Source organism: Rissa tridactyla, chromosome 3 (genome assembly GCF_028500815.1).
Source record: "Rissa tridactyla isolate bRisTri1 chromosome 3, bRisTri1.patW.cur.20221130, whole genome shotgun sequence".
NCBI classification, from domain to species: Eukaryota; Metazoa; Chordata; class Aves; order Charadriiformes; family Laridae; genus Rissa; species Rissa tridactyla.
In genome coordinates, this window is record NC_071468.1 from 47,006,245 (window position 1) to 47,018,998 (window position 12,754).

The window sequence follows — 12,754 nt, forward strand, 5'->3', positions numbered from 1 at the left end:
TACAGCCACCAGCAAACCCTGCGAGCCGGGATCACCCCTCACATCAGGGCTCCCGCTGCCGGCGCTGCCCGTGCCCCAGCTCCGTCGGGACCCCGCGGGAGGCCGCTCCATACAGCGCGGCCACCGACCCTTCGCCGCTTTCGGCCCGAAGGCAGGCCGGGGGTGGGAGGCGGCGGGCCGGGGCCCAGAGCGCGCCGAGCCGGCGAAGCGGCCCCCAGAGCGGCTCCGAAGCCACACCGCGCTGCCGCACCCGCCGCTCCGGGCGCCGGCCGGCTGCTCTCCCGCCCGCCCGGGGACAGCGCAGCCGGAGGGGAATATATCGATCCCGCCGCCCCAGGGAGAGGAAGCCGTTGCTCCGCGCCGCTCGGCCGTTGGTCGCGAGGCGCAGCGCGCGGCAACCCCCTCACGGGGCGGCGGGCAGCGCGCGCCCCTCAGGCAGGCGGCAGGCAGCCGGCGGGCGGGGCGGGGCGGGGCCGTGCCGGTGCGCTCCTCTGCCGCCGCCGGGGGCGCGCGGCCCCCGGCCCGTGAGGGAAGCGGAGGAGGAGGAGGAGCCGGGGGGGGGGGCGGCCCGGCCGGCGGCCCGGCGTGCTGCAACCATGGCGACGCCGGTAGTCCCGCCCCGCCCCGCCCCGCCCCCCGCGGGGCCGGGCGGCGCGGGATTGGTCGGGGGGGCGGGCGTTCGCCCTCTGCCCCCTGACCCTGCGCGGCGGCGGCGGCGGTAGGAGCGGTGGCTGCTGCTGCCCGTTTCCTGGTGGCCTGGCGGCGGCGCGGGAGGGACGATGCGGCGCAGGTCTCGGCTGCTGCTCTGCTTCGCCTTCCTCTGGGTGCTGGGCATCGCCTACTACATGTACTCGGGCGGCAGCGCCGCGCTGGCCGGAGGCAGCGGTGGCGGCGGGAGGAAGGTGAGAGCCCAGCTCGGAGCCCCTGCGCGGGGCGGGCAGGGAAGGTGCGCCCGCTCCGTGCCCCGGCGGTGGGGCGGCTCGGGGCGGGGGCAGCGGCGGAGGAGAGGGTTGGGGGGGGTTGTCTCCTCACCCCCGCGGGGCGGAGAGCCGGTCGCTTTCAGGCGTGGTGAAACTCCTCCGGGCTTCTCCTTCCCGTCCTTCCTCCCGCCCGCCCTTCCCCAGCCCGTTTCCCGGAGGCAGATGGCTTCTTTGTGGACTTCAGACCGGTTTCAGCCTCGTCACGTCGCTCCCTATCCAACTGCGGCCGGCCACGTCCCGGGCCGGGGGAAGTTGCTGTGGGAGGGGAGAGCCGGGGGGGGCCGGGGCTGAGCCCCGGGCCGGGGGTGGGGGTTTGTGTGTGTCTGCTCCGCTCCGCTCCCCTCACGGCAGATAACGTCTGCCCCTTCCTTCCCTCGCTGGCACCGGAGTCGTCTGTGCTGGTGTTCCCACCTAGAGAGTAGCCGAGGATCCGAGCTGCAAATGCGTTTCCCCCCGCTTTTTCCCCCCTCTTGGATGCACAGCGGTTTCCTTTCTCCTTATCGCTACGCCCAAAAGATACAGTTTTCCGATCGGTTTTGCAATATTTCAGGAAATAGCTGGATTTGTCACGTTTCGTGTCTGTGGTGTGGAAGGTCTGTCTCTTCCTTTTTTCTAACGGCTCAGTTACTGATGTTCAAGAAGTTGTCTGGCAGTACAGGACTAATTTTGCATTATTCTGTCCATCAACTTATTAAGTAAATTTTTCAATGTGTTGTAGTAATTCATTGATTAGGAAAATAGCTGGAAGTTAAGTACGTCATAGTTCACATTTATGTCAATCAAAACAGGTTTTTGTGGCATGATATGGGAAGTGTCAACGTTATCCACTAATCTCTGTTTAGAAAAAATAGTTATGATCAAGTGCGCTTTTTTGGTGTGCTTTTTTCTGCCAAAGACTAGCAAAGCCAAGAGCTTTTAGAAACTGTTGTTTAAGCCTTGTATTTTGGAATAGGAAAAGTGGAAAAGCATCTCATGATTACATCTTTTTTTTTCAAAAAAAACCCCAAACAAACCCAGAAATGGGAAGAGGGCAAGTGAGTGAAGTGCACCGCAGTTAAGCAGTGTTATTTGCTGCTAAATGTCAGTTTCCTGTTAAATGGAAAGTAATGTTTCTTAAGTCCAGCAGTGCATAAGAAGAGGAATCTTTCTTTGTTGCTTTGATGCAGTTTGGTTCATCAATGCATGTATTCTCAGTAAAAATCTGTTGATGACTGGTTCCCGTGGTAGGTTGTGGAAACGAATACTTTCATGATTACTTACAAGATTGCTTACGTGAGCAAGGGTCTAGAGAATGAGTTGCTGCTCGTTGGTAATTGGCTCTCTGTTCTCATGTGTCCTGTTTTATTTTCTCCCAGTAGCTTAGGAATGCGTTCAACAGCAACTTTTGACATAATATATTAAAGTGTGTGTTAAGTGTGTATTGCTAAATACAAGCTCTTGGTCTTTCAAAGTAGATACAGTATCAGAAATAGATCAAGCATGTGATACAAAGTAAGGCACTAGCCTAAAGCCTTTTTGAGGAACAACCATAGCGTATTTAGAAAGTAAAAGCAATCTTACGCTGCTGATGATGTATAATGGGATAAAGAATAGCTATCTAAGGCAAATATATCTGAAGGTAGGGAAATGTATTTTTAAGTCTTATGGTGTGTTTCATTTGGAGTTTCCAGACGGATTTGCAACTCTGTACAGTTCATTTTTAATGCTGGGGAAACATCAGTGTGGGGATAGTGATTTGCCCAAGGTCACCTAGAAGACTAGGTGAGGATAAAATAGAAAAGAAACCTGTTTTTTCTGAGTACAAGTCAGGTACTTAATCTACTAGAACCTGCTGCTGTTTATTATTGATATTAGTAAGAGTTTTTACTAGGTTTTAAGAGACCTATGATCCAGATCCTTGCTTCAGTAGTTGTTAATGTTCTGCTCAAAATTTAGTAAACCTTTCTGGTCGGGGTAATGGGGAGAGTTTAGTGAAGATAATTTAAAGAAAATGAGAAATTTCGTAGGCCTAAACTGAAGCTCAGAGCTAGGTTTAAAAATGTGAAAGTCTAGAGTAAGGCTGTGTGGTAAGGAAGAAAATAGGTACTGTGACCACAAGAAAAAAGTGGGGAAATTAACAATTATGTGTGGATTTGTGATTTAGGATTCTATTTTCTGTCAGCGAAGCGTAAAATTTAATCCTGGGCCTCAGCATAGGTTAGCAAATGTAAGTAGAAGAAGATGTGTGTAATGTAATAGCTTTTGAATCTCAATAAAAGGCTTATTAACTTAGTGTCAGGCCCTGGTATAAAGCAAAAACACAAACTGTCTTAAACTTATGAACAGAAACCCTGCTGTAGTAAATTTCTTGGTGTGTATGACTTCATGTAGTCCTTATTACTTGCACACTATTTCAATATAATGGAGACAGAGTTGCTTACAGAAGAACATCACTTTTAATAAATTGAAGTGTCTGCCATGTTCAGTCTATAAAATTACAAAAGCTGGGATAGTTCTTCATTTTTGTAAGTAATTTGCATGTTAATTACAGATCTGGTTATACAAACAGAATGTTTTTTTCCGTAAGGATGATTTTTTTTTTTTCCCCATACACAGACAGTGCGTTATCCAGACGTACTGGACTTGTTTGGTATGGCAGCCAGTCCCGTGATGTGATGAACACCACCAATTCCCTTTCTCTTCAGTAGAGTTGAAGGTGTTTGTCAGGATTGCAGCTGAGTAAGAGAAAAGAGTGATTTTTTTTTTTTCTGCTTTGCTTTTTTTATTAGAGTAGTCTCAGAGTTAATATAAGTTTCTACTTATTTTGATTCTCCATTTATAACCTTTCTAATGAGGTCTATGAAGCTATTTGAATATTGCAGTGTGCGGTACAGCCTTGCCTAATTTTTGGCCTCTGGCGAGAGTGGTGGAATCCACAGCCCTGCGTGCAGTGCTCTGGACTGGCAGGAGTTGAGCAGGCACGAAAGGGCTAGAGCAGATAATGTAGAAGCTGTCTCATTAGTAAATGTGAAAATCATAATAACAAAAAAAAAAAGGAACCTGCAATGCTTCTCATTCTGGATGTAGACATAAAAATTGTAGTAGCAAGAAAGGATGTCTTCTATGTCTGTAATTTAGGGGTGCCAACCTTTTTCTTTTATTTTTTTTCCTTGGGAAAAAAAAAAAAAAGGTAGAGTCAAGGCCTTTCATTCAAAATGTGCTTGGAGAGGAGCAGAAATGTCTCTTTTTTAATTTTTTCTTTTTGATTCTCCCCTCCAGTGAATCTCCAATTAAAATGATTGCAAGCATGAGAGCGCCATGGGTTCAGTTCACTCCTTTTCCAGAAAAATCACTGTGTTGTAGATTGGAAAGAGTGAATCCGATTCACTTTTTTAAAGGGTAGAAAAACAGTTCCTAAAACAGGGGTTGTGACACAGAAGGAAGCAAATTGCAAGCCCAACAGTTGTGAGACTGAGAAAAATGTGGGCTACTTTTGCATTGACTTAATGTGTTTCATGTTAAAAAGCCTTTGGACTGGAGGCTGGAACTTCCCTTCTTTTCATGGATGACTTTCCTAATCTGTAGCAAAAGTGGTTTGTGTCTCAGACTTGCACAAAATGGAGCAGCTTTTGCAAGATGGTTGGAAAGCTACTCATGCTCTCCCAAGCCAAAGTCATCCTGATGATGTGATCCCCTCCTAAGACTGGTGTGAATTTGAATTTGTGTATTTGTCACACAGGTTTTGAGTTCTTTAACCACTAAGCTCTTGCACAATAGAGTGACTGGATTAAAAAAAAAAGCCAAAAGCCCCAGCTGTTTTCTAAAGGACTTACTCTTCTAGGCATTAAGAAAGTAGCCCCATGTAATTGAGCCCTTCAGGCAGGACAGAGGAATGTCTGCATCTTGTTGAAAGCAGCAAACATTCCACCGCTGCCAAGAGTGAAATCCTCCTAGGTGTACCCTGAAGCAGACCTGTAGGCAGAAGGGGGATTTATCCGTTGAAAGCTAAGGCATCAAGAGAAGCCTGATAGGTTAAGCTGCAGCTGAGCCAAGGTTTGGACCCTTCTGGATTTAGGTGCCAAAGTGCGGACAAGCTTTTGCTTTTGTTGCCCTGTAAAGAATGTCGGTTGTTTTTAAGTTGGGCCTCTGTCCCCTCCTGGCCCATCTTTGCTATCTAGAAAAGGAGGCTAAAAGCAATCTTTCAGTAATCAGAGACGGATAACTTTTGCCAGTTTCTTAAAATTAGAAACATCTTTCTTTTTCATCAACTCTCCCCTTTCCCCAAAAAAACCCCAAAACCAAAGAAAAAACCAAACCCAAAAGCCACCTCAAACTGGAAGCTTGTTGTTACTCTCTTGGCTCACCAGATTTACTGGATGTAATGGAACAAATTGGAGAAATCTGATTTATGATTAGTTGAGCCACAAGGAGGCAGGCTTCTCCTGTGGAACTGATTATTACCCTGTATATAGTGCTATTTTTCCTTTCCATATTCTGGTTTGGGGGTGGTCTTGTTTTATTTTTATTTTTTATTATTTTGGAGCAAGGTTTTGATAGGTGGCTGTACCATGGAGCTAGCTGAGATGAAGTAAATCCAAAGGTAGAAGGTGATGCTTTGCCTTGAGTACATGACTGACTAAAAGTGACTCAATCACTTTTGAGAAAGCATTGGAAAGAGAAGCAAGCTTTGCAAGTTCTTGTTCTACAAGGATAAAACTTGAGAATAATGCCTCTCAGCATACAGAAAGCTTTCTTTTTTCCTTTTTTGGAGCCCTTGAACTATTTAAGTTACTGTTAAATGAGGTTCTTATTGCCATTATACATAATGACATACATAGGAGAGCAAAAGCACTACATATACTACAGATTCAGTGTATGTAACCTTCTTTTTGAAGGTTTAAGTAGGAGGAAGAAGGAAATGTGTTTTAATTTTAGGTACATTAACCTGTTTTTGTCAGAGAGTGAAACTGCAGAGTGTAACTTCTTTTGACTCTTTCTCTCAAGTTGTGTGTGAAGGCAGTAGAGCTTTTTTTTTTTTTTTTGGAAAGGGGTTAAAAGTAACCTCCCCAATTCTGTTATTTTCTTTCATCTGAGGAAGACATTGCGTGTTTTAATTGCTAAATACTAGGTTTAGTTTGCCACATTTTTAAATGTAACTTCAGTCCGTTATATGATGTGACATTGGATATGATTTCTGATATCTTGATCTTTAGACAAGTGAAGATATCAAAGGCTAAAAAGGTCAAATTATCATGTGTAACTTCTGTGGCATTCATTTCCTAGAAGGTGCAAGGAGATAAAACAGGATGTTCCTCTGTATAACAGGTAACAGTTTCTGCTCATGATTGTTTTTCTTCTCTACAATTCTATAATAAATGGGAAAGAAATTAAATGCCCAGGCACTTGAATAATAAAGCTGTCCTTCTCTCACTAGAATGTAAAAATGAGTCTCTGAAATTTGTCGTACATATGTTTTCTTAATCTCACATATGTCACTTAACAAAATTACTATCTTGTCAATTCAGTTACTTATTTTTGTGGATTACTTCATAGAATTTAATTCTGAGTGCAATGAAAAGACTGTCAGATGCAAACTTTGTGCTGTCTGTTTAGGTCTGTGGTCATATTGGGCTCTTCCCTTTTCCTCCCTTTCTGTTTGAAGTGCTTCAGTGGGTATTTTTTTCCCTCTTGATATGGAGGGGTAGCGAGAAATTAATTCTTAGCTAGAAGACTGGTGTGTTGTCCCCTGCAACCTGCCAGATTAGAAACTGATGACTCTGGCTTTGGTACAGATGCTATCGCTCCTGGATTACTGATAGCTATTTTGTTTCATAAATGGAGAAGTAGAGCAGGGCTGTAGTGATGGCAGAAGGGGTTGGGGAAACAAGAATGATTTCTTCAGTAGTTTCATATGAAACAGGCTGGTTAGCAGATTTTCCCCTAGTTTTTCCCCTTTTCTGTGGATATTGTAGTAATTTGCTGTGCTTCTCCGTGTTATTCTGTTGCTGCTGTGCTTGCTGTGATCTCTGTGTACAAAGTTTGTAAGTTGTAGTGATGTCCTTTGACAGATATTGTTTAAAAATTAACTAGTGCGCTAATGAAGTGTGCCACATACCTTACCTGTTCTGGCTTGTCAGTTTTGTGTTTTGAATTGTATTGCAAATTAATGGCAGTTGTTCTTTCCATGTATTCTAGATCCCTCAAAAAATACAACGTGGAAAGTGATATAATAGCACTTTTTTCTAGTTTAGAAAAGGTAGGATATTGCTTCATATGAAGAATATTAAAGATCCATCTCAGTGGTGATTACCCAAATGAAAATGTCATCACTTGGTCTTTAAACCAACCTAGAAAAACAAAGTATAAACCATTTAAACGTATACTAGAGAACTTCAATGTCAGTCTTCAAAATTACATGATAATTCCGTATTTTTTTTTCCTTAGAAATACTGATTATTTGATTATTTTTTGCTCTTTTGTCTTGTCTGTTCTTTTGGCCCTTTTCTCTTTGATTTACGATGTTATGTGGTATCCAAGGGCTTGTATATAACTGATACTGTTTTTTTTAAGATGATGGTAGGTCAGATTAGAGATGTGGTATTGCCTGCTAGAAAGCCAGTCAGAATGATACTCTACTACAGAATGGAAGAGAGACCTTTGGGTGTCATGAGAGAGTAACCCTTGTTGTGTGCCTAGAAACTATTTAAAAATAATAATTCCAGCAGATAGCCTATACATTTTTTTTGGTTGGCTTTTTGGTAACTACATATAATTTATAAATAATATAATATACAGTACCAAAGGTAACTTAACCAAAGGTACTGTATATTATATTATTTATAAAGTTAAGTCTGTTTGGAAAGAAAACATTGGGACACAGTTGATCCTGTGCAACTTAGATAATGAATGTAAGCTGCTCAAATAAAGTCAATGCAAATTATAAACTTTATTGTTGTTTAAATTGTTTTGGTCCACCTAAGTCTTTTATTAAATAACCTACTCTTGACAGTAGTTTAGCTATAGCAGTACAAATCGGTGTGTAGCCAGGTGTTGTATGAACAGTTTTTCTGCTCTCTGGCCATTGATAACTTGTTACTAAATGTGATTTTTATTAGGACTTAGTGGAGAAGCCATATATTGCCAATATGTTGGTGGTGCCATGTGTTGTGTGATACCTTCGAATTCTAATAATGAATCTCCAGGAAGCAGTGAGAGATTTGCCTTTTTTTTTTTTTTTTTTTTCTTTTGCAGGGGTATGGGGCTGAATGTCATTGCCCAAATATATTGGGATAGTGTGGAAACAGAGTATCAGCGTGGGTGTTACACAAGGAAACACTAAGAGGGTTTTATTGCCATCATGTAATTCAAAGAGGTGGTATCTTAAATTTTAAAACCTGGGTGCATTCTGTCATGCTGTTTGTTTGGATACGAGTTAGGTGCTCATCTTCTCTTTGGCTTTTGCCTTTCATGTAAGCTTTGAAAAGAGTAAGGAATGGATTGAGAGGGAAGATTGGAGGGGGGAAAGAAAATAATGTTAAATGTCCACATCAAAATGATCATTTTGTGTGTTTGGGAATATAAAGGCATAGCATAAGACAGTCTAGATAACACTAGAAACTGAACCATTTCATGTTCCCTCTGTATCTGTAAGGTTCTTTCATAGAAAACTTCATATGATAGACCTCTCCTGCAAAGTGGAAGTGAAAATTTTAAAATGCGTGAGTGTTGTTTTTTTCTCTGTTATTTGGAGAACGAATTATTTTATGAAACCTGTATGTTACTGATGCACACTGAGTACATGCTTACCTGTTGTTCTCTAAGTGTTCATTTGCCAAGTAATCTTGCCGTGAATGAAGCAGTCCTGGCCTATTTATTGTGTCCTGTCATAGTCTTTAGTGATCAAGAAAGTGGAAAAAATCAGCATCTGTTTTCTTTCTATAAACTGTGACTGATACATCCCCTGTTAGAATATAGCTTATTTTAAAATTCCATTGCGGCTTTAAGGTAGGCTTCTTTTGGTGTTTTGGTGTGTGTGTGTGTGTGTGTGTTGTTTTTTTTTTTGTATTAACTTGCATGTTAAAGTTGTTTTTCTTCTGAGAAAACAAAGTAATTTGTTCATATGATAACATTTCCAACCTAGCCTGTGCAAATTACTGTCAACACTTTTTTTTGGAGTTGCCTTTTCCTCACTGTCCCTTTTTTATACACTGGTCTTGTTAATTGCCCAGGATATCTTTATGAACATTTAAACAAGTTAAAATATGCTAGTTCAAATAGCTCCACCACCTGACAGGGCACATCTGTGTGAAGGGACTGACTATTCAGGCAGATGTTAGTTTTGAGCTCTCCTTATGAAATTCAAATGGGAAAGGAATGAGATAGTAAAAGAGCATAAAGTCTGAATTTTAGAGCATTCCATATATCCCCCAAAACTGCTATGTAGTGCCCATCAAAGGCAATAATTTGGATTTGTTGTCTTTGTAACTATGGTCTCTTATGGAAAGAAGGAGCCTATTGAAAAGGTTGCAGGTTCAGTTGTTGAATAACTATTCTGAAGTTGTAAAATTGTCATAAAACCTGGGCATCTTTTTTTTTTTTCTTTTTTTAAAGAGAGCAAAGAATAACTAGAGATTCTGCTGAATTCAGGCGTTAGCAAAGTGCAGTAGGCTCTCTGTACTGAGTAACAGATCTGCTTGAAACAAAAAGACTTAAGCCAAGGAAAGATTATACAAAGAATTGGCACCAAGCTAATGCTATTGTGTACAAATCCTCAAAGAGCTATGACTTGATGAGGAGAAAATGTTTTCTCCTCGTATGAAGTTCCAAATGTTTAAGCACCCTGGAAATAATCAGCCCAGCTGAAATTAGTTTCAGTTGCTAAAATAAATTTGCTCTAGCTGGCCTGTCAGTTTAAGGATGGTCAATAAATATGGGTGTATATGTGGATATATGCTTTAGTGAGATGAAATGTTAAGGTTTTTAGATAGCTTGGCTTTTCTTTCTCTTGGGTCTCTTAAGTGTAATGGAAAAGTCTGTTCGCTTAAATGCACTTAGGTTCTCTTAAGACTTTTGTAAGGAAAAAGAAAATTTCCTTCTCATTAATTACTCTATTTGGTAGCAAGCTGCTATTGACTAATGGTAGGCTACCCTATATACAGATTGCTCTTCAACCATTGGGAAATGGTTACAGACCCCTATCACAAAACCACTGCTGTGGTAGGTGAATCTACCAAAATTGTGGGGGTGACTGAATTACAGTATATACTTGCTGGAGCGTTTCACAAGATCAGGGTTGTATATGTTGCCCAAACAATGTAATACGTTCTTTTTATGGATGGTAGCATGTCTCCTGCTACAGTGGCATGTATCAGTCCTCCTGGTTACCATACCAGACCATCCATCAACAGCAACCTTGATCATTTTCTCTAGCATTATCTATTTGGAGCAATTAAGGGGGTGTTCTTTAGTCCTCTGAGTTGTGCTCTCACAACACAATGTGTATTTGGGTTTTTACCGTGTTGCTGTGCCAACAGCTATTGACACGAAGATGTGCTATGTCATTTAGTCTCAACAAATGGTGAACCAACTGTTCTAGCACGTAGAATAGTTATTACCTGTGTATGCAATGTTAGTGCATACTTTTTAAAGTTTTAATTAAGGAAATGTTCCTTTTCGTTCCACTGATGCACTATCTAGCTTTCTTTCAGTGTTCTCTGTAGGTGGATGCCGTGAGAGAACTGGAGCTTGGTTCAGTTACTTGGTGCTCTTTTGAGAACCACTCTTAATACCTCTTAAACTGATAGATGTCTGTCAAAGACACCCCCCTGAATTGGCTAAGCTATGTGCTTTCTGTTAATAGGCATGTCATAAGAACTTGCAGGTGTTGGTAGTTAAATAAAAAGGCATTTGGAGACTGAAAGAAGTATTTCAACTAAAAGTAGTGGACAGTGGCCTAGCAAACAGCTTGTTTGCATCCTTAGGTTTCATACTTAATGTGCAAAAAGTACAGAGGGAGGGACTTGGCTTCTTTGTACAGCAACAATTGTGCCTGAACGCTTTTTGAGGAAACTTTTTACTTTTTTTTTTCTTGTCTTTATGGAAACATAAGTGGAAGTGTTGTTTGGCCTGGTAGATTCTTAGTGGGAAGACTGAACTGAGTGGAAGAGTGTTGATACTTCCACTGGGGTATCACAAGAGTTAGAAATATATTAGGGCAAAACTTATACTGAACAGAGGAGAAAAAAATTTTGAAGGACTTTTCTGCATTGACTGTCAAGTTTGTGAGAGACCTGGTAAGCATGCAGTACTGCAGTACACCTTGTTAAGGTGCAGTTGTTCAGTTATTCCAAACACTTCCTGAATATTCTCTAGCAAAAATAAGCAAGAGATTGATCTTGATGTTCACTTAGCCTAGACATAAAGTACCTGGCTTTATACACAGCAAAAGCTATTTGCTTAAAAATCCATTTCGGTTACCTACTGAGATAACTAATACGGATCATAGTGGTGTTCTAGGAAAAAATACTACTTGTATCCTGGGAACAATAGCTAGAAAATCAAGATGATAAAATCAGTCTGCAATCACTTAATGTTCTCTCTTGTGTCTGCTTGCAATCCCAAGAGCCAGAAACTGAGGCAAAACCTGGTTTTATACACATGGGTGGTCCTGGAGTGTGATTTTATTTTATCTTTGTTTTTTTTTTTTTTTTTAAATTTGTCATTATTATTCCTTAATGGTTGCAAATTTTTCAAATTTGTCCATGACTGTGTCTTTATTTAGTAATATGCCAAAGTAGCTTTTTTTTTTTAAGGTAAGCAAGTAGAAAATATTTTTGACAATTTCCAGTAGCACATTTGCTAGCCTGTCTGTGTAGATGTAATCCTTTTCTTGATAAACTTGGATGTTGTAAATGCTGTCTGACAATATTGGAAATTCTGGTGAAAAGATAACCACCACTTGTTCAGGAGACTTTTGACTGTTGTTTGCATTATAGCACTGTCTAGAGTCCTGGTTCTATTGTGCAAAAGTTTGAGTGGTTTTAGGTTATTTCTACACCATGAACTCAGAAAAGGGCTTCCTCCTAGTAGGATTCAGGTATCAGTGTGTGGACGTTAGCTGTGGTCTTACAGTAGAAATTCTCATGTGGCCATCTCTTAGTGTGGCCTTTCATTCACAACCACACCTTTTTGTCTGTGCATATCAACATACTATGTAAGAGAACTGGCTTTTATGGATTAAAATTCAGTAATCGAATTAAATGTAACAAATTATAATGTCCCAATTTACACATCATATGGAAAAGATAGCTCAAGCTTGTCAGTCTTCGGTGTTTAAGTGTGATGGGACCTCATGCTGCTAAGCTTTCATGAGAACAGGGTGAGAATGTATTGTAGGTCTGGGTCTGATATGGTAATCATGCTATGCAGTGAACCGCATCTAGTGTCTAATCTTTGTGGCTGATGTTGACCACTTATGAAACCTCCAGTTCATGCGTGTTCCATTTTGTTTAGAATCGCGATATTCTAATGTTTATTTCCAAGAGCAGAGCTCAGACGCAGACAACAGTTTGGAAATATCATGGCATTTGTTCAGATTAACTGTGATTGTGGCTGTCATCTCATTATGTTGTTATCCCAGTTACCGAGAAAAGTTTCCTGTGACAGATCTGGATAAGTACACAAGAAAATTGATGTAAAACTCTTCTGTTTGCTGAATATTATGTATCCTGTAATGACTTTTTTTCCCAAACTTACAAGAATGTCCTTGGTGTTCCAAAAGGTTGATTAAAAAGTTA

General features: G+C 41.4%; 1 protein-coding gene across 1 annotated transcript in view; it reads left to right on the top strand.

Annotated features, from left to right (window-relative positions):
* The first annotated feature begins 692 nt into the window (after positions 1-692).
* GALNT2 (polypeptide N-acetylgalactosaminyltransferase 2) overlaps positions 693-12,754 on the top strand; it is a 98,939-nt gene continuing 86,877 nt past the window's right edge. Inside the window, exon 1 of the mRNA XM_054195727.1 lies at positions 693-902. Coding sequence (XP_054051702.1) covers positions 780-902 — 123 coding nt within the window. The 5' untranslated portion in view covers positions 693-779. The remainder of the gene's footprint in view (positions 903-12,754) is intronic.